Here is a 26109-nt window from a genome sequence, read left to right on the forward strand (position 1 = left end):
AATATACACAAAAACAAGTATAAGAGTATTTTTGCTTGTGTTGCGAATACATAAATACAATTCATTAGTATAATGTTGTTTTCTGATATGTGAAGACTGTGATTACTCAAATACACACAGAACACCGATAAAAAAAATGTGTTGTCTCTTATGGGAAAATTGTAATTAGATAAATACACACATATCGTTTAGTATAAGAATGTTGATGTATGCTTTGTTAAGACTGTGATGAGATACATACACACATAACACCAAGTATACGAATGTTGTTGTATGCTATGATAAGACTGTGATGAGATACATACACACATAACACCAAATATACGAATGTTGTTGTCTGCTATGTTAAGACTGTGATGAGATACATACACACATAACACCAAGTATACGAATGTTGTTGTATGCTATGGCAATACTGTGTTGAGATTATTACACACACAACTCCAATGTAACTGCATGTTATCGAAAGAATATAATGAGATAGATACACAAAAAGCACAGAGTATAAGAATGTTGTTGCCTTCTATGTGGAGTCTGAGTTGAGATACAAATATTGGTATTTTTATAAAAACGAAGCCTATTACTATACAATCAATTTGTAACAGTATACAACAATTATATATAATGTAATGGTGTTTTCTTCATTAATTTCAATTTAATTAAATTGATATTATTTTCACTTATATTCCTCGTCGGTCGATAATGGTAATGATGTTCACTTTTCTCTCTTAAGTACTTCTGAAACAGTGACAACTCTGCGATATATTCTTTCCATGGGATCACCAGTGATAGTGACACAAGGCTGACGACACCTTTTGTATATATATTTTTTCTTAATAACAGCCCAACAATATTAATGTAAGGTCTGTTAATTTGCGGAAGAAAAAGTTTGTTCTTTTTTAGCTGGGATTCGAACTCATGCTACTCAGAAATCATTGCTACCAAATTGCCTCACACTATGTCCGACGCTTGACAACTCGTCCACCTATAAAATAATAAAGCCGGTGTTACTTGCTGCGTCAGTTTTTATCTGGCGTCGTAACACATTACATAACATATAAGGCGTGAAGATGTTATTTTCACAGATCAGATGAATTATAATTTGCTGAGTGTCGTCCAAATTAATCTAAGATGCATTCACAGACAAATTACAATTGAAATACATTTGAACCAGTGACGACTCTAAAACAGATATTATCCATCGTAGCACCAGCAGTGATGGTGAAATAGACTAAAAATAAATTATATATATATATCTATAAATAGCCGCGTGTGAAAAAGTATGGAATACTCGAAAGGATAAACATCCCCAAACTGACTGTCTAGTTCAATTGCTCAAGCTAGTTCTTGAAAATAACAACTTTATTTTCAACGACAAGCACTTTTTACAGATTGACCGAACTAGTATGGGAACAAAAATGGCACCTTCTTTTGCCAACATTTTTATGGGGGATCTCGAAGAACGCATCCTTTTGAGTGTGCCATACAAACCTTTGTCATGGCTCCGTTTTATTGATGATATTGACATGAAATGGAACGATACTGCAGAACATTTGCAAGATTTCTTAGATTATTGTAATCAGTTCCATCACTCAATTAAATTTACATCTGAATTTTCAAGCGAGAAAATTGCTTTTCTCGACACCACCACATTTGTAAAAAACGGGGTCATGACAACTGACCTCCACACAAAGAAAACTGATAAACACCAGTTCCTTTCTCCAAAAAGTTGTCACCCGAAACACTGCTCCAGGAGTATACCTTACAGTCAAGCCATCAGACTAAAGCGAATTTGCTCCTCTGAATCCAAACTTAACTATCGTTTGGGACAACTAAAAAAACAGCTGAAATCAAGAGGATATAAAACCAAAAACATCACAGACGCTTTTGATAAAGCTAAAGAAAAAGATCGAGCTAGCCTCATGGAATATAAAAATAAGGCGACCCGTGCAGATAGAATTCCGTTTGTTGTAACTTTCCATCCCGATTTGACAAATATTTCATCTTCTATCCGAAAGCACTGGAGTCTAATCGAAAATGACTCTTCCTTAAAAGAAATTTTCCCATCACCTCCTCTTATTGCCTATCGCAGACCCAAAAATCTCAAAGACATACTTGTCACATCAAAAGTAAAGAAACAAGAAACTTCAAAATTTGGGTGTTACAAACAATGCGGTAGAAGGAACTGTAAGTGCTGTAAAGCCGCCAACACTGACCACTCTTTCAGCAGCACAGTAACAAAGCAGCGATACAACATCTGTGTTACATCTAATTGCAAAACGGAAAATAGTATTTATATTCTTACTTGTGGAACTTGCAAGCTGCAGTATGTTGGTGAAACAGAAACCACATTCAACATCAGACTAAACAATCATCGGTCGTTCTATACTAAAGGAAGAAACTGTCCAATTACGAGACACCTCTTAAGAACAGGACATACTTTTGAAAATATCACCTTTCAAATAATTGAGGTAAACCAAAATTGGGACTCAGAAATGAGAAAAAAGAGAGAAAGGTTCTGGATGCATCAGCTACGTACTCTTGAACCTGATGGACTTAATGAGAGGGATGAAAAACAGTTCTACCCGAAACCAAAGGAATAACTCATAAATTTTACTTCTATTTAATTAAAACAACTATTTGTTTTAATTTTTGAAAAAATGTTTATGTACAATAAACGGCAAAAATTTGTTTTATACAGATCATTAATCAATATGTTAAACTTTTGTGTAGCTCAAGCTACAAATATATTTTTTGTCATGCATCCGATTTCACCTAGATAGATGCACACGCCCGATGAAGCTAATTTGTTTAGCGAAATATTGCGTGAATAATATATAAAATATAACACCAAATTTTATAACACTCATTAGTGTGTTAAAGTTACATTCTTAGACACTTATATAATTCAATTTAGTAACTGCATCAGTTTATTTACAAACTGATCCACACCTAGATAGATTGAATGTTGATTGTTGCTATTTTTAGACACTATATATATCTATAAATATATATAATTTGTCTTAACAACAGCCATTTATATTCGCTACTTGTAACGATATATTGCCCTCATGGAAAAGATCGTTTACTAATTATCAGACGTTTTAGATATATTTTTATTATAAGTCTGTATCGTGTTATATCACGCCATCCGATTTTTCTTACAGCCATACCACCAGGCTTATGATGTCTGTTTATCGTGTTAATGATCTAATACGATGTTGTCTGTTCATCGCGTTTATGATCTATTATAGTGCTGTCTGTTTGTCGTGTTTATGATTTATTACGATGTTGTCGTTTTGTCATGTTTATGGTATACAATGTATTACGATGTTATCTGTTCATCGTGTTTATGATCACTTATGGTGTTGTCTGTTCATCGTGTTTATTATTTATTACGATGTAGTCTGTTTATCGTGTTACTCATCTATTATGGTGTTGTCTGTTCATCGTGTTATGATCTATTATGATGTTTGTTTGTCGTGTTTATGATCTCTTATGGTGTTGTCTGTTTGTCATGTTTATGATCTATTATGGTGTTTCTGTTTCTGTTATTTATGATCTATTACGGTGTTGTCTGTTTATCGTGTTTATGATCTATTATGGTGTTGTCTGTTCATTGCATTTATGATCTCTTATGGTGTTGTCTGTTTGTCGTGTTTCAATCTATTAGGGTGCTGTCTGCTTGTCTTGTTTATGATCTATTATGGTGTTTCTGTTTATCTTATTTATGATCTTTTACGATGTTGTCTGTTTATCGTGTTTATGATCACTTATGGTGTTGTCTGTTCATCGTGTTTATGATTTATTACGATGTAGTCTGTTTATCGTGTTACTCATCTATTATGGTGTTGTCTGTTCATCGTGTTATGATCTATTATGATGTTTGTTTATCGTGTTTATCATCTTTTATGGTGTTTGTGTTTTTCGTGTTTATTATCTAATATGGTGTTTGTATTTATCGTGTTTATTATCCATTATGGTGTTGTTTGTTAATCGTGCTTAGTTAATGACATATTACGATGTTGTCTGCTCATCATCTTTATGTTCTCTTATGGTGTTGTCTGTTCATCGTGTTTATGATTTATTACGGTGTTGTCTGTGCATCGTGTTTATGATATATTATGGTTTTGTCTGTTTTATTGGATTGATTGATTTTGAATTCCCCCTTGTGATCTTTTCTATTTTCACTGATACCGGATTCAATAAAAATGGCATCCATACAAATGAGACTGAATGCAGAAATGCATATAATTTAAAGGAACCTGCAACAGTGCTATGAACAGTCTGAAACATCAAAAATATCTATAAACTATACATGTCTCATCCTAATACTATTATTTTTTATACCCCTTCCAAATGTATATCTCAATGTTTAATGCCTCAAATTGCAATTAGGGGGAGGGGGTGAAATTACACTGTAAACAAATTTAGGTCCAGGTAAAGGAACGTAAAGATTTAGTCCAGCTGAAAAAGGTTAAAAATAAGCACTTCGGAAGCTGTCAAAAGATTTCAAGACGCGCTAAACATAAAATTGTCCATGTTTTGGGTTAGAGCCGATGATGTTTTCTACAATTTTGATATAATTTTCCCCTAGAAGTATTATAACACACTGTAAAAATTTCATTGAGAAAGCGCAGGTGGGATTTTTTAATTTTCATTTATGTTCTAAAAGAAATGCACTACGAAATAATTGTAGCCTCTGACCTATGAAGAGATTCAATTTCACATTAATTTAACACTGATGTTGCTGTGTGTTGTCAAATATGCTTTAACGGGGTATATAACTCCTGATTGATACTTTATTCCCGTGCTTATATTTCCTATCACGATGTTGCTGATAGAGGGTTGCTGCTCATAAGGAAGTCATTAAACCAAGAGTTTAAATTATGCCTCCGTAATTTTTACGGAAGCCATTAGGCATTGGTTGACCGTTATGGAATAACCATTTCACAGATGATATCGAATGTATTCCTTACGTCGTAACTATAATCCCCTTCAATTTAATGAGTGGGACCTACTGAATTAGCCTTATTACAGGATTTGTTAAAACATGAGCAACATGACGGGTCCCACATGTGGATCAGGATGCGTAACTCTTGCGGAGCACCTGAACTAACCCATAGTTTTGGTGAGATAAGCGTTGTTCATCCTTTAGTTGTCTATGTTGTGTCATGTGTACTATTAAAATTGGGAAAGTATTGTTTGTATGTCTGTGTTTTTCCTTTTAACCATCACGTTGTCAGTTTAGTTTATTTTCGATTGATGAATTTTGCTGTCCCTCTGGTATCTTTTGCCCCTCTTTTTAAATATACGTATTTTATTTTTTTCTATATTTTTTTTTAAAAGATGGGGGTGAGTGTTTAGTTTTTGAACTTGTCATTGAGGAAACTTTGGGAAAAAATGTTATTTCGTTTAACTTTTTTTTAAATTTTTACTTTTTTTGCTTTAAGCATTTTTTTGTGTGTATAATATTACAATATCTTATTCTTTAGTCACCAAAACGTTCAATACAAATTCTTAAACCTGCTGGTTTACATTGATTTAATACATAATTACTCAATAAAACCTGTTGGTTAACATTGATTTAATACATGATTACTCAATGAGAAATACGATAACTGATTGTAGTTCGAAATCAGTGTATTTGTGTATCCGTCTTGTCGGTAAGACAATATTTCTTTTCGTTCATAGTTATTTGCAAAGTTTATATGTTTTTCGATTTAAAAAGTTACAAACACATGTACACTATGTTCATTTACATAAAAATATAAAATTTATTTTCATTCATTTCATTTTTGTTCCCGATCAATGAAAATCAACAATTGTAAGGTGCTCTTATTATATGTGTTATTGTTCAATATGTAATAGTTACCTTATATCTTAAATAAGCAGTCCCAGTCTAAGGATGCGCCTGAAACATTTTTTTTTATGTTTATATTCAGAGAGAAACACTTAAAATATGCAAGTTTGTGGATTATATTAAGGATTATTGATTGCAATTATTTTCATAGTTTTTCTCTTTTCACCCAAGTCGGGTTCTACGTACTTCGATGACAGGGTTGCGTTTAATATCGTAGCAGCCTTATGGGTCTACGAAGATTTGTTACTACTAAACGTGAAGCTATACTACTGCATGTTTATCAATATCATAGTCTTAAAGAAATAACAGAATATACTGTATTTTTTCTTTAACTGTACTTTGTATACTCCCATCATTGTTTCATTTATTTAGTAAAAAACAAAAGTGTCAGCTTTCTCTATATGGATGTTTTTTGACAATTTGGAATACATGCAATATATCTAAAGTTTAAATGTATATTCACACAATCGTGTAATTAGAAACATTTCCTGGTTAATTAACAAGTTTAAAACAGAAAGATATGTTTAAACGTGCAATATTCGTGACAAGAAATCAATCATTACATTTTCAAATGTAAATGAAGTATACAATTATATGCAAGGAAATCGACATTGCTGACTCATCACTAAATATCTGTTACACTGAATAATATACATGTACGTGGGTGTCTCAATAGTGGTTTAAACATATTTTATTTGCACAATTCGCAGAAGTTATTAGACACAAGCTATATTAACATTAGTGACGTCCACTTCAAATAGTTGTACATTTTTTTCCAGTGGTTCGCAATCAACAGAAATCTTGGTAAGAATATAGTGTTAGATGCGTGATTGTTTAAATTAGTTGATAGTGGGTTTGAACTAGCTACCAGAAACTGCGAGTACCCTCCGATCAGTACTTTGTGTCTTTTGTTGGTAGGATACACGGTGATGTTCACACTGTGTTTTTGTTAGATGTAGTTCTATTTGTATTCATCTAATGAGTTAAGACCTTGTTAAGTGATAAATCTAGTTTGTTCTCACGTTATACTGTTACACTACTCCCTCATATTAGGAGAAGGGTTAGGTTGTGCTTTTGTATACGAATTTAGATAATAGTGTAAGGTGCAAAATACTCAACTTCATTTTGAATATTAATGCAGTTATTTCTTTGTTTTGATAAGAAATTATAAACAACCATTTAATAACAGTCATTTCTTTTTATTCGGATAGGTTGTTTTCCGTGAAATATGCTGAAATTCATGGAAAAAATACTGAACTTTTAATCGTGTTGCCTAAAATTATTGTTTTCTTCTTTTATATTAAAAATTTTACAAAGTTAATTGCAATCAGTCTAACAAAACTGCTATTTACATATTTAAAATTATCAATTTTCTACTTTGATTAAATTGATACAATGATATGTGTAACTAGATTTTTTGTCAAAAGAAATTAAAAAAAAAGAATACTCTTGTTTGTGCTGAATATAAATGCAAGAATTCTGATTTTTTTGCAAAAATATTAACTACCATTTTATTTCAGTATTGTTTATGCATCAAGATTGGTTGTTTTTCATGAAATATAAGTATATCATGTATATCATGAAGTAAAGGGAAAATATACTATGTTGTTTTGCAATCGTTTTTATTTTAATGGAAAATATTGCCTGCCGTTTATTTTTTTACTTTTTGTGGCTTAGAATTGGTTGTGTTGAATTTAGGTGGAAGAACATCAGAACTAATATACTGAAATGGTCTGTGCATTGTTAAGATTGTTAAGAATTACTAATTTCTCTTGTTTTGAAAAAAAAAAAGAATACAGTATTGCACATTTTGAAAAAAATTAAAACAAAGGCTCCAAAGATGTTTTAAAGAACTTTGCATCAAACTTGGTTGTTTTTTCATAGAATATACTAATTTTTTAGAGAAAAGATACTAAACTTTTGTGTGCGTTGTCAAACATCATTCATATATTTTTACTTTTCTTATTTTTTTGGATTTTAGATGCCCCGCTTGTAAATATGTACGAGCCAATTTCTATATACAGATGAATATACATTTATCCTTACCGATTATAAATGATGTCTTGGAAGTCCGATATAGTTTACTGCCGTTTAATAGTTTTGTCTTAAAAACAAAAATCCCAAGCTACTCACGTTGGTGACGGTCCATTCTGATGAATACTTAAAGGAAAAGGAAGCTCTTCAAATTGATTGCACAACATTTGTAGTCACTGTGTTCCAATATTGATGTCATCTTTATTATTTTATTATACAATCCTAAATAACATAGACATAGTACTGATTCACTTTGAGGATAAATATATATTTACAAAATAAAGTGCAAATATGGTCAGGTATGGTTGGCACGTCCGAAAATGTTTGGTAAACGAGTCAGACTGAGGTATCAAAACTATTAAAAAGTATTAAACGATTGAATAAAAAAGGACATAGTGGCACTCTAAAGTGATGCGGACAACATTGTTTTGTCGTTGTATATCAACATTGCTATCAATCGTATTATACAATCAACTCTTACATGAATTTATGACTGATTTACTATTTGACTATAAGATTCACATAGCAAAGTCCAAATAAGGTCAGTTTTAGTTGTTTTGAAACATTAATTTGGTTATATGAGTCAGCTTGAGAAATAAAAACTATTGAAATTGTATACTACTCAAAATCAAATTTAAAGAGAATATAAGTATTAATTGGTGCGGACAAAACTTTGGAGTCATTATGTTTAAATATTGCTGTCATCTTTTTTATATAATACATCCTGACTAAGAAATCTTGTTAATTTACTATGACATGTATGAGGAGGTTAAATATATTTAAAAAATGAAGTGCAAATACGGTCAGTTTTGGTTGATGAAGCCAAATAATTGTGTTATATTTGAGCCAATTTGAGATGTGAACATTGCTAGATTGTGCTGTTGATTTAATCAATTGAATAAAAGAATGCTATGCTTGAGCTGAATATTTGTGCAGAAAAAAGGACTGTAAAAAATGAAGAACGAAGCAACATCGACCAATGTTGTTGATATCCCACGATAGAAAACAAATATTGTTCAGATGCGTTAGATTATCTTTCTTTCTGCCTTTTAATTAAAAAAGAAACGATGTTTCCTGTCTTTTATGATAGCTGTATGTGATCACACGTGTGTAATTGTGAAGTCATTATTAAATTATATTAGATATGGATGTGTATAATAAAGTCTAATGAGTAAAGATATTTGCTTTACTGGGATAAAAGAACAGTCCGAAAATTGTTTTCATATTTAAAGCTCAGATCTGATATGAAAAGTCTTAAATACGGTAACCTCTCATAAGTGTACATGTCCTCCGGTCTGGTCAACATCAGACCTGTCCACCAGGTCTGTTCTCTGGCTCATCAGTCCTCAGGTCTGGCAATACGAAGACTTGTCTGTATATAAATAAACTCATCATAGATATCAGGACTCAATTTTGTATACATGCCAGACGCGCGTTTTGTCCACAAAATATTCATCTGTATCAGTCCTTAAAAGGCAGTCCATATGTCTGGTCTATCAACGACGCTTGCTTGTCTGTTTAAAATTGCTCAAGTTGACTTCGAAAGCAGTGTAGAAGTCTGCTTTCAGTTAACTTTTGTACAGGTTAGGACCACATCCATATGTAGGATTCTTTCTGCATGCAAACAAAACATTGTTCTATCGAACTGATTTTAGCTTATAATGAAGCACTAATTACTTTTTTTACAAATGTTGTACTGTATTTATGAAAAATGCAAATGTTTCAGGACTATGTTGAACTGTTGGTATATGATTGTTGTTGCCTTCAGCGTTTACCATGTATCGAATGCAGGAAGTAAGTTAAAGTATTTACAATAGATACTGCATATATCTGTATTAAAAACCAATAGTGAATAATGTTCACTCTGAGCAGGTAATTTTCTTTAATCCTATCTAAATTAATTCTGTGTAAAGAGTTAACTTATTTCAACTGAAAATGTGTAGAAATATATCCCTTATAAATAACACTTCTTGTACTAGTATAATTCTTAAATTTCAAAATTGAAGAAGATAATGTAGTTACACCCAAAGCTATATGGTATCCATCTAACATAAAAAGCCGTTAAACGCGTTATTCAATCCACTTTCCCATTTTCTTTAAAACATAATGACAAAAGTACTTGCTTAAGTTATTTTTTACATCTTTGAAATGTTTATCTATAACAATTATTTGAAAGATAAGTGTAACTGTTTTGCGTTACAAATTATAAATAACGTCAATTCTCAAAAGTTTTTACTTTTTCATATATGGTAATTTTTCGATTTAAAAGAGAATGATATCGTAGTAGTCCTAAGAGACCGATAATCGACCATGAGGCGTCGATGTGAAAGATTATTGCGTCAGAAGGTAAATACATATTCCAGGAGGATTTTGTGTAATGTTTCCTGAAAAAAATGAAACAACCAGATGTCTCCGAAGATTGTCTAAAGCTAGTACAATCTGTAAGAATAACACCTATGTTTTCCCACTTTATGTTGTTTCACATTGTAAAGTCTAAAAGTCACACAGAATAGACATATGTCGTAATGTATGTTAAAATGGTTGTTTATATATTCTCTTTGCTGAGTTTTCTAGCGTTCGTTTATACAGTTTTCCTGTATCGTAGTGTTCGAGCATTTGTTTATACTGTTTTCCTGTATCGAAGTGTTCTAGCGTTTGTTGATACTGTTTTGTTGTATCGTAGTTTTCTAACGTTTGCTTATACTGTTTTCCTGTATCGTAGTGTTCTAGCGTTTGTTTATACTGTTTTCCTGTATCGTAGTGTTTTACCGTTATTTAGACTGTTCTCCTGTATTGTTGTGTTCTATCGTTTTTTCCTGTATCGTAGTGTTCTAGTGTTTGTTTATACTGTGTTCCTGTATCGTAGTGTTCTAGCGTTTGTTTGTACTGTTTTCCTGGATTGTAGTGTTCTAGCGTTTTTTTTATACTGTTTTCCTGTATTGTAGTGTTCTAGCGTTAGTTTATACTGTTTTCCTGTATCGTAGTGTTCTAGCGTTTATTTATACTGTTTTTCTGTACTGTAGTGTTTTACCGTTTGTTTATACTGTTTTCCTGAATCGTAGAGTTCTGGCGTTTGTTTATACTCATAATACTGTTGTCCTGTATCCTAGTGTTCTAGCGTTTGCTTATACGGTTTTCCTGGATAGACGTGTTCTATTGTTTGTTTTTACTGTGTTCCTGTATCGTAGTGTTCTAGCGTTTGTTTATACTGTTTTCCTGTATCGTAGTGTTCTAGCGTTTGTTTATACTGTGTTGCTGTATTGTAGTGTTATAGCGTTTGTTTATACTGTTTTCCTGTATCGTAGTGTTCTAGCGTTTGTTTATACTGTGTTGCTGTATTGTAGTGTTCTAGCGTTAGTTTATACTGTTTTCCTGTATCGTAGTGTTCTAGCGTTTATTTATACTGTTTTTCTGTACTGTAGTGTTTTACCGTTTGTTTATACTGTTTTCCTGAATCGTAGAGTTCCGGCGTTTGTTTATACTCATAATACTGTTGTCCTGTATCCTAGTGTTCTAGCGTTTGCTTATACGGTTTTCCTGGATAGACGTGTTCTATTGTTTGTTTTTACTGTGTTCCTGTATCGTAGTGTTCTAGCGTTTGTTTATACTGTTTTCCTGTATCGTAGTGTTCTAGCGTTTGTTTATACTGTGTTGCTGTATTGTAGTGTTATAGCGTTTGTTTATACTGTCTTGCTGTATTAAAATGTTCTAGCGTTTATGTATACTGTTTTCCTGTATTGTTGTGTTGGCAGTATCTAGCGTTTGTTTATACTGTACTGTTTTCCTGTATCTTAGCAGTCTTCACGAATACACGAATCTACAGGCTCGAGGCTCAATTTTTGAAATTATTTAGTTAGATAATGTAGATATGATTTTTACAGGCTGAAGAGCAATTTAACTAGCCTGGGTTGCCTGGGCTGCCACTCAGAGTGAAGACTGTCTTAGTGTTGTCAGTATATCAGTATTTCTTACTTTGCCATATAAGCGGACGGATTGGCTTGCTTTGGAACGATGTTCAACCTTAGATTTGTTTTCTTTGAATGTCCTGTACCAAATCAGGAATTAGGCAGTCGTTATCATCTAGTGCGTTTCTATGTATGCTGGCGTTTGCCTTTGTGGTAGTTCAGTCTATCGCATGATTCGTTATTTTCCTTTTATAGTTAATGTGTTTCCCTCAGTTGATCTGATAGCTGCATTGGTTTTGTGTTTTGTGTAATGAAATGACTATTTGAATTATTCTACTGTTGCTTTTTAACAAAATACATTGTATGTGTATATTACAGAACTCACTCGACAATGTAAGGCATTGAACGGAAAATGTGGAATAAACACAAATTCAAGTTGTGATGAAATGTTTGGTCCAGGTTGGGTAGAAATTGGTAAATGCTGTAATGCAAGACCGTGTTGTAATATATGTAAGTATGATTGTATTAATCTTAGTTCTGCAGTAAAAGGGGGAGATTGGAAGACTGATAACAGGTTCCACCTCCACATTATCTGTATGCCTGTCCCAATACAGGATATTCGAATGTAGTAGTTGTCATTTGTTACTGAATATTGAATTTATGTATCATTTACTGTGGATTCATTTATTTTCGTGGGTACCAATTTTCGTGGTTTGAGGAAAACTTACATATTCGTGGATATTTAATTTTGTGGTTTTGGCAAAGTCTACACTCATTTCTTTCCAAAAAAATTATTTCGTTGAACATTTGAATTCGTGGTTCTCCTGTACCCACGAAATCCACGAAAATTGATATCCAACGAATATTAATGATCCACAGTAAATTGAGAAAGCAAATGGGATGGTGCTGTCAAAGAGACAACAGCATCAAACAACAGCATGTTACAAAATGTATGTTAATTATTGATTTTCAGCCCGAAACGCGAATCGAACCAGAAACCTTTGTGTTAGTAGTCTGGTGCCCTAACTACTACACTACGGCTCAAATTTCTCAATTATATAGCTATTTGATTTATTTTATTGGGAGAATACGTCACTAAGGTTGTTAAGAATTGAGACAAACCCCTTTTGCTACTTTTGAAAATACATTTCCTCAAAACTTAACCACATGTGTGTACTGAATACTTTATGAGAAACCCAAATGCAAGAACAGTTTCCAATCAACTTCCATATCTGTTTTTGAATTTTTAATAGTTTTCCAATAAACATTCATTAAAATTCAAATCGTGTTGTAAAATATATTGTTAGACATAGCAAGGAAGATGATGTGGTATAACTGAAGTTAAGACAACTCTGAACAGACATGTATACAATTGAGAATGTAAATCAGAAATAGATGGATGATTTGTAAAGATAACACTAGAGAGAAGGGCATGACCGTGTATTGTTTTTGGTGTTTATCTATAATAATAAACAAATAACTTTAAGATATATATTGCAGTTCGATGTGAAGACATTCAACAGATTCCTAACGGAGCAGTTACCAAAACTGGCACAACTATTGGTTCTACTGCAACTTTTTCGTGCGACACTGGTTATGTTTTACATGGGACCCCGACAATCACATGTGCTGGAGGGGGATGGAATGAACACCTTCCAATATGTCATGGTACGAACCTCATTAAAAGAAATATGTAAAAAGAAGGTTGAATTATATTGGACCAAATCTAATTTAATCATATTTTTGGAACTATTTTAGAAATTCACATGTGACGTCACTTTTTATATTTTTTTTTAGAATTTAAAATCTGACGATACATTGTGCATTGAGGTTTTGGCTAGCATGGCTAACTCGGCTGTGTATTTTATAGCTTGATATGCGGTTTTGGCTTGGTTCATTTTGGAAAGCCGTACGATGACCTATAATTTATTTGTTATTTTGGTCTCTTGTGGATAGTTGTCTCATTGGCAAACATACCACATCTTCTATTTTATACATTTGCAGTTTAGTATGAACATTACATTGCAATATCAACTGAATCATTAAAAGTGCTTCTAAGTATGGATGTATGATAGCAAATGACAGCAGTTCTGGTACATAATAAATCATCTAGTTTGTCCGAACCAATTTAGAGTGCAAGCATTTCCTTTTGTTTTTCCTCTTTAAAATACTAAGCTCGCATTAAAAATCAGTAGTTTCCATATCCCATAACGGTTTTACAAGATTACTATTTAGGGAAAAAAAACAATTATTGTTATATTTACAAAGTGGTTTTCGTTAAAAATGTAACACATAAATGTGCCGCATGTGGAGCAGGATCTGCTTACCCTTCCGGAGCACCTGAGATCACCCCTAGTTTTTGGTGGGGTTCGTGTTGTTTATTCTTTAGTTTTCTATGTTGTGTCATGTGTACTATTGTTTTTCTGTTTGTTTTTTTCATTTTTAGCCATGGCGTTGTCAGTTTGTTTTAGATTTACGAGTTTGACTGTCCCTTTGGTGTCTTTCGTCCCTCTTTTATACATATATATGACAAGGTCTTAATATGAATATATATAAGAAGATGTGGTATGAGTGCCATCGATACAACATTCCAAACAATTCCCAATTTGTAAATGTAAACCGTTACAGGTTAATCTACTGTCTTCAACGCCGAGCCTTGAACTATCAAAGGCCCCAAAAATTACTAGTGTGAAAAAGTTCAAACATAATATAAACCTATTTCATACTTAATATCTTTTTTTTTGTAGGTTGTCCAGACATTATTACTCACTTTAGTGGATCAACTTACATAATATCTTGTAATACAATTGATCGCTGGTCTAATGCAGAGGTAGGCATCTTTATATAAGATAACAAAACAAATTGGTGGTCTCAAATGTACATAAAAAATTGATCACCCCTCCTCTGATATATAGCATTTTTGTTTTTATCAAAAAAATATTTTGAACATAAATATTGATTTTAACAAGACCACTATTCATGTCGAATTATGTGACCATACAGGTTTGATCGGTCATTGATACATCGACATATCATGGACGTGAATCACGCAACTTTTGCAAATTACAAATTGCAGTTTACCCGCGCTTCCATTTTGAGTATTTAGATCCGGCGAATCAAAAAGTATGTCATATTCAGTGGACATGGCACGAGACGAATATAAGAGGCATCCGGTCATCATGGCTATCATGTAAAGCTAGTGGACGTCAGATGGGCTACCATTGAACTGTAGGCAACGGGCTTTTGTGAAAACACATCCAAACCAATTATGTCAAGATCTGGCAGACCACAGGTGACATCGCAGGGTAAAGACGAATTTCATCCCCAACAAGTCATGTTCTTTAAAGATAATGGCTACCTTGCAGACAGCTATCAACAATAACTTTTAGTAATCGATTCAGCAGGACTTAAGTCAAGAAGGGTTATAAGACGATTCTTGTTAACTGACCGCCATCTGCAGCTGCGTTTGACATGGTAATTAGCTCGTCGTGGTTAAAACTTCAGAAGCTGACGCAAGATTCATTAGCCGGAGAAGATAAAATTGAGAATGGAAATGGGGAATGTGTCAAAGAGACAACAACCCGACCATAGAAAATAAAACAGTAGAAGGTCACCAACAGGTCTTCAATGTAACGAAAAATTCCTTCACCAGGAGGCGTCCTTCCGCTGGCCCCTAAATAAATATATACGAGTTCAGTGATAACAGTGATAAGAGTCGGTTTCCGCAGCATGTTACAGATACACTACAGATCAGTATAATTCTGAAATGGCCTATATCTGTATTCGACTGTACTGAGGTTTACTCGACCAGTCTGAATTAGTCTGGAATTTACTTGATTATACTCGTCTGTAGTCTGTACCACACTTAAAAGTTTGAACTTGTACTAAACCATTTTAAACGCGTCTGAAGCATGGTGGACCTAGTCTGAACCATGCTTGACCTAGTCTGAACCATACTCGACCTAGTCTGAACCATACTCGACCTAGTCTGAACCATACTCGAACAAGTCTTAACCATATTAGACCTACTGTTGTAGATTTACATTATATTTTATCGATTTAGGAACTAGAAATTTAAAAAATAATTTCAACTTATAATTGTATTCATTATATAGAGAATATCATATGGCTTTTTCAATATCGCATCCGTATCAACCCGAGACACCAATATAATCCCAAGATCTCTGCTCGAGGTATTGTATTGGTTGAGGGTTGATAGGGTGTGTGATATTTCATATACTCTTTACTTTATACATATACCTCAGCATGCTCGAGTAGATGTTTTTATGTGACATAACGTCATACAGATAAAGAGTCTTGAAATGACGTCATACAGATTATAAGCTTGGCATGACGTCATACAGATTAGGGATTCGATAAAGCCTTTGCAACAGAGACAGTAATCGATGACGTAACGACATACAGATTAAAGGTGTGATAAAGCTTTTGCAACCGTGCTGATATCGATATCATCACGGGTGGCCGATACAACACGCTTGCCATTTATGTATAGCACATACAATTTATCTGTATCTACTACTAAGTATATAGTAAAGCTTTTAAATCAAATCTTACACCATACTTATCAACAGATTTGAACATATATTAGCTTTAAAATAAAAAAATGATCAAATTATCTCAAAACTGACTTTTAACTATATTTTCAATGTTATTTAAATATTATAATTTTTCAAATATATTTCATATGCTGGACAATTTTAATCATTTAAGTTAAAGCATATTAAAGACAAAGGGTGTTAGCTGAGTAAAGTAAATATTACAATAAAATTGAGAACGGAAATAGGGAATGTATCAAAGGAACAACAACCCGACCATAGAAAAAACAACAACAGAAGGTCACCAACAGGTCTTCAATGTAACGAGAAATTTCCGCACCCGGAGGCGTCCTTCAGCTGGCCCCTAAACAAATGTATACTAGTTCAGTGAAAATGAACGCCATACTAATTTCCAAATTGTACACAAGAAACTGAGATTGAAATAATACAAGACTAACAAAGACCAGAGGCTCTTGACTTGGGACAGGCGCAAAAATGCGGCGGGGTTAAACATGTTTATGAAATCTCATCCCTCCCCCTTTACCTCTAGCCAATGTAGAAAAGTAAGTGCATAACAATACGTACATTTAAAATTCAATTCAAGAGAGGTCCGAGTCTGATGTCAGAAGATGTAACCAAAGAAAATAAACAAAATGACAATTACTTATAAATAATAACAGACTACTAGCAGTTAACTGACATTCAAGCTCCAGACTTCAATTAAACTGATTGAAAGATTATGATTTCATCATTTCAATATTAGGCACACTCCTTCCCGTTAGGGGTTTAGTATCATACCATCATAACATATATGAGAAGAACATAACTCGTGTAATTTTAACAACTGGTTTTTGAATAAATGTATTTACTTCCGATGCAAAGATCCTATAAGTGAATCAATATTAACGCCAAAATATGCAATCTTTAATCATCGTAACTGTATCCCTTTTTAATAAGTCTATTTAAAGGTTTTGTTGGTTTCTGAAATTTTTGTGCTTTGAAAGGAATACTTTTATACAAAAAAATTGGATGTGAAATACCTTAACGTATAAAACGTCTGCATGTTGAGCTGTATTTATGAATGGTGTCCTTATACCGATGATAAAATTAAGTAAATGTTTTGACTAGTTTGTGATATCGAAAACCCTGGTGTAATAATTTTTCCGTTATACACAATTTACTCTCGTTATAATCTAAAACATTGTTATATACATGAGCGAATCGTACTAGTTGAGATATATTAACACATATAAGATGAAGACAAGGGAACGTCAAAATCTAAAAAAATGATAATTAACGATAGGAAAGAAAAAATCATCTCTTTTTAAATAAATTTTAGTATTAAGCTCTCCGTTAGTGATAAATATATCAAGATCGAGGAAAGGGCAGTGGTCATTGTTAGAATTAGCTTCATCTAAAGTAAGTTCAACAGGATAAATTTCTTTAGTATACATACTTAAGTCGTCATTATATAGAGCAAAAATATCATCCAAATATCTAAAAGTATTACTAAATTTGTTTATCAGATGTTGTTTCAATGGGTGTTCGCTGATTTTTGTCATCAATTGTAACTCATAGCCATACAAAAACAGGTCCGCAATAAGTGGTGCACAGTTAGTCCCCGTTGGAATTCCGATAACTTGACGATACACGAAATCTCCAAAGCTAACAAAACTGTTATGTAGTAGAAATTCAAGGGCATATATAGTATCAAAGCATGTCCAGTTGACATAGTTTTTGCAGATTTATTTTTCATGTAAAATACATATACATGTAAAATAGTATATAAAGCAACTTAATTAACTTGAAGAATGACACCTTTGTTTTTTAATACCATGAATTTTTAAAATCATTATTTTTAAACTTCCATAGTTATCCTTTATAACCTTTTAAAAAGGGAAATATGTTCCAAAGCTGCAGTAATTAAACAAAAACTTATTTATATTTAAGTTTGAATATTTAATGTCAAAATTTAAGAAATGGCATACAAGAAGCACGTAAAAACATTTAATTACAACTGTTACAGTACTTGTGTGTTTACAGGTAAAAAACAAACTTGTGAATTACTTATCTAGTGAATTCAAAAGGCCTTGCGATTTAAGTTGTACAAAATGTTGCAATTTTGATGAATGGTATTTATAATTTGATACTCACTGACCAGGTATAACATGTTTAATGAGTTTGCACTAAGTAGGAGTTATCAATTTATTATTTAATTATTTAAATAATTACATAACTTAGTCATGTGACCGTGGCGTACTTAACGTTTTTAATGCGCATAGCGGGTTATTTAACAGTGTGCACTACTTTTTTTATGTTATTTTGAATAGACAGAAAACATATTACAGTCATTTCTTATAATTTAATTCTAAATTCTATTTTAAACCGTAGAAACCATGAAAAATGTTGATTACGCCACGGTTACATGACTTAATTATGTCTATGGACTGATAACAAAATAACGCCAGCCAAGCAGAGGACGCGTTACATCCAAAAATAAATTATTCACTAATCAGAAGAACAATCTTAATAAATAAATTTCTTTAACCTTTATTCTTTTTTGAATTTGATATGTACAGAACATACATCACTTATAATATATCCCAAATTATAATAAAAAATATATTTTTAATATAAGGTTGAACAATTTAAGTTATTTTCTTGGCTGTTGCTACATGTACCTCATTAAAAAGATAACTATAATACTGTAGTATGTAACTATGAAACCTATGAATTTTTATTTAGATATTTTGGGAAATAAGATTGAAAAACAAATTTGAAATAAGAAGCCCTTTACTACCTGAGGTTTTGTTAATCTCAGTCTAAGTGTAGTTTTTATTTAACTAAACTCTCAAATTTTAAGATAATAATAAAATGAAATTATTATATAAGATAATTTGATTAAACCTTTTCTATTAGAATCATCTAAGGGTGTAAAAAAAAGATTTTACTGTGGCTGTTGTCATGTCAGTGAAAGAGAAATTTATTTTAAAAATTGAAAGTAAAATAATAGAGGTTATTTAGTGAAGTATGGTTCAGAGAGGTCGAGTATTGTACAGAACTTAGGTCGAGTAGGGTAAAGACTAAGCAAACAGATCGAGAACGGGTTAGGACTGTTCAGACTGGTCGAATAATACTTCAGACTATTTTCCATGTCAAAGATAAGGGTCAAGTACAAATTAGTACAGTCGAGTACGGTCCTGACTGGTCGAGTAAAAATTAGTACAGTCGAGAAGTGGTATAGGCCATTTCAGACTGTTACTTGTGTGTAGTGCTAGACGATTGAGAGTTTGGAGACATAAACAAACAGCATATACCCTTAGGAACATCAAAGCTACTGTATTTTACGATGGAAGGTAAATTGATAATATCGAATGCATCTCAGAAGTCTGCAAATACGACGTGGTGACTACACGAAGAAACCTTTATGATAATCAATACATCAGGGAAGTTCTTCAGCGAGTAGTTATATCTCATTTTGATAACCACCAATAACCTGCAATACCTGTGTTTATGAATGACAATACTTGGCCACATCGTTCAAGGTGGTTACCGCATTTCTTAAGGCGAATCAGTAATATAACTGCTCTTCTATTGCCTGCTATCAACGGGGATTTGAATCTGCTATATTATTGGGATAAATTTGGCCGTCCGGTACAGGCAGCCGAACAACTTGTACAAAATTTACGTTAGTTGGAAGTAACATTGCATCAGAAATGAAGGCAAATACTACAGCAGTAAATCCGACGACTAACTAGCGCAATGAGACACAGCTGGACCTTTGCATTTTACAGTAAATTGGGATATTTTAGTGGTTTTCTCATGAAAAGGATGTGTCTCATTTTGCTTTGTGTAATGTTGGTGCTTCTTCCAAGTGATATGTTTAATATTGGAACAACTGTTGTGAGTGAGCTAATTCATATTTGCTCTATTGACCCGTTGTCTTACTAAATGTCATTGAATTTCTCAAACAAGAAATTTGACAAAGTTAACTTAAGAAGCTTTATTCACCTGTTTTCATACTAATTGTTATTCAATTTCTTAAATAATAAACTTGACAAAGTTAACCTAATGAGCTTTATTTACCTGTTTTCTTACTTAATTTGTGTGTTATTCCGTCTGTTTTCAAAACCGTTTCTATTGTAGGCTTACTGTGTAGATCATGGTGGACATTTGGCAAGCATTGAAACTGAAAAAGAAAACAATTATCTTAAACATGTAGCTAAGTTATTGCGAGGTATTAATTTGTGTTACATATGAAGAGATCAAAGGAATATTTGGTTTTAGATACTTAGTATTTAGTTTCTAAGAAACGCTGTGGTATTTCACCATTGTAAATCTAGTCGAGACAACCGCCTTATATAGATTCCCCGGTACATCTATGGACTTAGATTGTTGTAACAAAATGAATTCTTCGGTACACCTAATGACTTAGACTGTTGTTACACGAGGTATTCATCGGTAAACCTGATTTAGATTCATTTTACAGCAAAGATTCCACAATACATCGATTGACTTAGATTGTTGTTATACAATGCGGGGAAACCTCCTCATATGGATTTCCCAGTACACCTATAACTTAAGTTGTAGTTCCTCGTGACACCTATTAACTACGATTGTTATTACACAAGACGAAAGAACCTCTTCATTCGGATAACCTGATATACGTATTGATTTAGATTGTTGTTTCACAAAAATTTCTAGGTACAACTATTGACTCATATTGTTGTTACAACAGGGAATATCCGATATACCCACAGACATATATTGTGGAAACAGTAGGCAAAAACCTCATCATATGGACTCCCCGGTACACCTATTGTATCAAATCATTGTAAACCTATTTACTTATAGTGTTGTTACACAAATGATTCCCCGGTAAAACTATAGACTAAGATTGTTGTTACATTAGGGATTTCCTAATAAACCTATTGACTTAAACTGTTTTTAAACAAGGATGGACAACAACCTCATGTAGATTATTGTGTACACCTATTGATAAAGATTGTTGTTACACCTTTAATTCCACTATACACCTATTGACTTATATTGTTGCTACATCAGGGATTCCCCGGTACACATTGACTTATATTGTTGTTTAATTCAGTACTTGGTACCTATTTACTTCTATTATTGTTACATCAGTCCTCGGGATCTTATAACATATATTAAAGTTACATAAGTAATTTCCTGGTACGCCTATTGACTTAAATTGTTGTTATATCAGTTCTCGGTAACTATTTACTGAGATTATTGTTACACCACAGATTCCCTTGTACACCTATTGACTTAGATTGTTGTTACATTAGATATTTCCCAGTACACATATTGACGTAGATTGTTGTTAACCAGGGATTCCCTAGTTAACTTATATTGACCTATATTGTTATGTCATCAGGGATATCCCGATACACCTACTGAAGTAGATTGGTGTAACACCAGAAATTCCCTGGTTCACTTATTGACTTAGATTGTTGTAACACCGGTTAAGAAAACCGCCTCATAGTTATTCCCTGAAACACCTATTAACTTAGATTTTTAGTACATCAGGGATTCCCTGGTACGCCTATAAATTAAGATTGTTGTTACATCAGGAATTCCCACGTACGCATATTGACTTAGGTTGTTGTAACACCCAGGGATTCCCTGGTACACCTATTGAATTATATTGTTGTAACATCAAGGATTCCCCGGTACACCTATTGCCTAATACCACGCGGGACAACCTCCTCATATGTATTCCCCGATACACCATTTATTTTGATTGTTGTTACACCAGGAATACCCTGCTACAGAACACCTTTTGACTTAGATTGCTGTTACACCTGTCAGGACAACCGCCTCCAAGTGATTCGCCGATACATTTATTGACTAAGACTGTTATTATATCATTCCACGGTTCAATTATTGAATTTGATTGTTGTTACATCCCGGATTTTCTGGTACACCTATTGACTTAGATTGTAATTACATCATTCCCTGGTACACCTACTTTTTTAAGATTGTTGTTACACCAGAGATCTGGTCAGGGATTCATATATACACCTGTTGACTTATATTACTGTTTCATTAGTCCTCGGTACACCTAATGACTTAGATTGTTGTTGCATCAGGGATTTCCAAGTACACTTATTGACTTAGATTTTAATAACACCAGGAATTCCACGGTACACCTTTAGTTTTTTAGTTTTAGTTTGTGCTTACAGCAGGCGGGACAACATCCTCATATGATTTTCCCGAAAAACCTATTTTGAAGATTGTTGTTACACCAGAGATTCATCTGTATACAGATCGACTGAGTTTGTTTTTACATCAGCCTACACAACATAACTTAGATTGTTGTAACATTAGGAAGAAAACCAGATGATCTAAGTAATGTATATTCAATCAAATATATATATACATGGTCCGTTAATGAATGAAATGTATTTAGGATAATTTACAACTTTCCATAGGCATTGTCCTGCTTATTTTAATGCAGTACGCAGTGTGTGGTGTAAGTGTTATATCATGTTTTTGTATTTCTAAGGATGTACATATATATTATTTTTTCCTTATGTTTAGGTAGCGCGTGGATAGGCCTATCGGATATTACCACTGAAGGATCATTTCAATGGACTTCGGGTCAACAACTAACATTCACTGATTGGTATCAAGGTCCACCCAACCAACCAGATGGTAAAACTGAGAATTTATCACCTAATGCGGACTGCGTTCTATTACATCAATCGTATTCATGGCAATGGACTGATGATTCATGCGTGAATGCACATACCCGAGCAATTTGTGAAATTTGGTCAGTATTCATTATCTCTTTGAAATAAAATAGATAATCACCTTTTAAGACTTAGTTTTCAGTGAAGGGTTTGGATTGCTGGAATTATTTAACAAAACCATTATATTAAAGTTTTAAAGATTTTTTTTATGTCACTGGCAAATTGGACCACCTTACTTTAGTAGTATAAATGTCACAATTGTATACTTACATATATTGTTAGAACAAATGGAAAATGTGATGTTAATAGCGTCAGAAACAAAATTATGGATTTTTGCTTTACCAATGATTTTCCTGTTTGAATATAGTGTTAAACAATTATAATGTGACTTTGCTACTTCAGACCTTTTAGCAAGCTTGAAACATTGTTGAAGCATTGTCGAATGCCGTACGGTGACCTGTTATTTCGGTTGTTTATAGAGAGTTGTCACATTGACAATCATGTCACGTCTTTTTTTTTATATTGTATTGATTGACGAAAGGGTAATGTTTCACTCCCATTTTAAACTAAATGATCACCAGAACCATCGTTACAAGGTAAAGGGAGTAGGTCCAATAAGACCCCTTTTTAGCCCCAAAATATATATAGTAGTTTTTCAAAATTGTTAAGTGTAAACCTTAAGTTATTCATTGGAAAGTAGAATGTTTCTGCTACATAAATTTGGGCTGTTTTTGACAATACAATTCACAAATATCGGGTAGTAGCATCATGCTAAAATACTGAAAATACAATTTTAGCATTTAAGTTAAATTTTAGACGCTTTCCGTCTTAAATGAAAGAGGCCGCATTTGCGTTCATTCTAATATTGAAATATTAGTTATATTTGATGATAATGCATAAAATATATAAGGTTAAGGATTAACACGTATGCGGCCATTTTTAACAAAAACCATATGAAAAAGGACAAATTTTTGGTATAGGATAGATTTTCATAATTAAGATTGAATCGGAGCGTTTTTAATCACTTAATTAGTTGAAATCTTTCACATAAACTAATTGAATGAATTGAAATAGACACTTAAGCATTTAAAAAGTGTCTTAAATCTTTCGTCAGATGGGGCTGAAATTTGAGGCAAAAATCTGCCCTTATCGCACCTACTCCTATTACTATGTATAACCATCATAGTAAATTGAACTCACTCTTTGATAGCAATCATAAATATATTATTATATAAACCAATCAATGTTAAGACAGCTGCTGCACTTGAAATGATCTTACAAAAAGCATGATCTTAATTTATAATTATACCATGAACATGGATTTGTGTATTTTTCTTGTTCTCAAATCTTACCTTGTATCCCGTAGTTTTTTCATTGATCGAATATTAACAGTTTGTATAAAATATAATAGTTTCCTTCAATGCAGTTGAAAAGTGAATTTGTGAATTTTTTTTATGTTTATATTGATTTTTTGTATTTACTAATGCATTCATCATGTTCATACAGTGTTTTTGGTGTTTTTGAGTTTAAAGTGCCAAGATTTAATTTAAATATTTGGTCTTTTGTAGATAACAGTAGAAGTTATTGATTGGGAACCACACAATACGCATTTAAGAACATGCACTTGGTTTTTATGATACGATTTAATAAAAAATTATTAAAGACAAATGTCGTATAACTGTATTTTTACTGCCTACCGACATGTTGCTACAGTCTTATATCTGCTAGATGAACGTTTCCATAACTGTCCATTTCGGATTGAGCATCGATCTGCATGCCGAGTAAGACTTGCATCATATGAAACTTTAATCATGTCACCATACTATGTCTCGCTCAATTTTGAGTCCATGCGATTTCCTGAGGTTTAAGTTATTTCCTTCAATTGTCTTTAATATTTTGTTATGTGATCAGAAAAATAATCAAATACTCCCGCTGCCTTTATTTATATATTAAATGTATGAAATATCTATGAATGTGACCAGCAGAAGATTCCAAATAAATAGTAATAACAGAACTACACAGCAACGATACAACACTAATTACATTGATGGCAACAAACAATGCTTTATGAAATGTCGAGTATCGACAACGCATTGTTAATTCGTATTGTTCCCATATACTGATTGATAAAAAAAAGCAGATTTTACGCAAGTTCGAAATATACTTCCTAAAAATGTATGATAAGACCAATGAACCTTAAGAGAAATGTGCAGCATCTTTTGCAATACAACATAAGAACTAGAGGCTCCAAAGCGATCAGAGTTACAAACTAAAATTGAGGAAACGTATCAAATATAAAAGAACTACGACGCAACAGAAACACAACACCGAAATGTAACACACACAGAGACGAACTATAATGTAACAATGGCCTTTTTCGTGACCTTTTTTCGGGTTAGAATATGGTTGTATTTCTGATCTAATCTTAAAAGGGACATTTTCGTAACCAGAATTTGAATGCATTGGTAAGTTCAACAAGTTTAACGATCAAACAAAGCTTATTTTCAGTCTTAAAATTGTTAGCACGATAGAAAAACAGCGCCGTATGTGAGCGTTCATATAGAGGGCTTTTGCATCTGTGTTTGTTTTGTGAAAACCAAAATAATTAAATAAGCACTTATAAATTAGACCACGTTTTTTATGATTTACACTTGGACCTTGATATAGTCGTTTACACTTAAAAATTAAATATAAATAAAAGTGGATAAAATAAATAAAAATCTTTGCAAATCTCATTCTTGTTAGTACACATTACAAAATGGTTTCTACGGAAGCTCGTACTGAATATTTCAACTCTTTATGAACATTATTTTTAAAGTGATATACAAGGTATATTCGGATAAATGGGAAAGAAGATGGGAGGGGGGAGTAAACAACTTTTAAAATCGTGTTTTTTGTTTATCGTGTTACAATCAAATATGCACACTATAAGGAATGCACATTATTTTCAGACATATGATTTTCGTTTAGATTATATAAAATTATAGCATGATAATAAGAATTTTACTCTTAATTAAGAAATAGTATCAAAGCTT

The 26109-nt window shown here is 32.7% G+C and overlaps 2 protein-coding genes across 2 annotated transcripts; both read left to right on the top strand.

The window, feature by feature from the left end:
• Nucleotides 1-1418: 1418 nt before the first annotated feature.
• On the top strand, nt 1419-2603 carry LOC134694280 (uncharacterized). The gene has a single exon (XM_063555284.1). It carries the CDS (start codon nt 1419-1421, stop codon nt 2601-2603), a length of 1185 nt encoding a protein of 394 aa, XP_063411354.1.
• A 3941-nt stretch (nt 2604-6544) lies between these two features.
• On the top strand, nt 6545-24732 carry LOC134694585 (lectin BRA-3-like). Its single transcript, XM_063555608.1, has 8 exons — nt 6545-6667; nt 9624-9691; nt 12181-12312; nt 13303-13470; nt 14550-14632; nt 20505-20595; nt 22923-23154; nt 24643-24732. Coding segments are annotated over exons 2-8 (771 nt in total). The 5' UTR covers nt 6545-6667; nt 9624-9627; the 3' UTR covers nt 24644-24732.
• Nucleotides 24733-26109: the final 1377 nt, after the last annotated feature.

This window comes from Mytilus trossulus, chromosome 13 (genome assembly GCF_036588685.1).
Source record: "Mytilus trossulus isolate FHL-02 chromosome 13, PNRI_Mtr1.1.1.hap1, whole genome shotgun sequence".
NCBI classification, from domain to species: Eukaryota; Metazoa; Mollusca; class Bivalvia; order Mytilida; family Mytilidae; genus Mytilus; species Mytilus trossulus.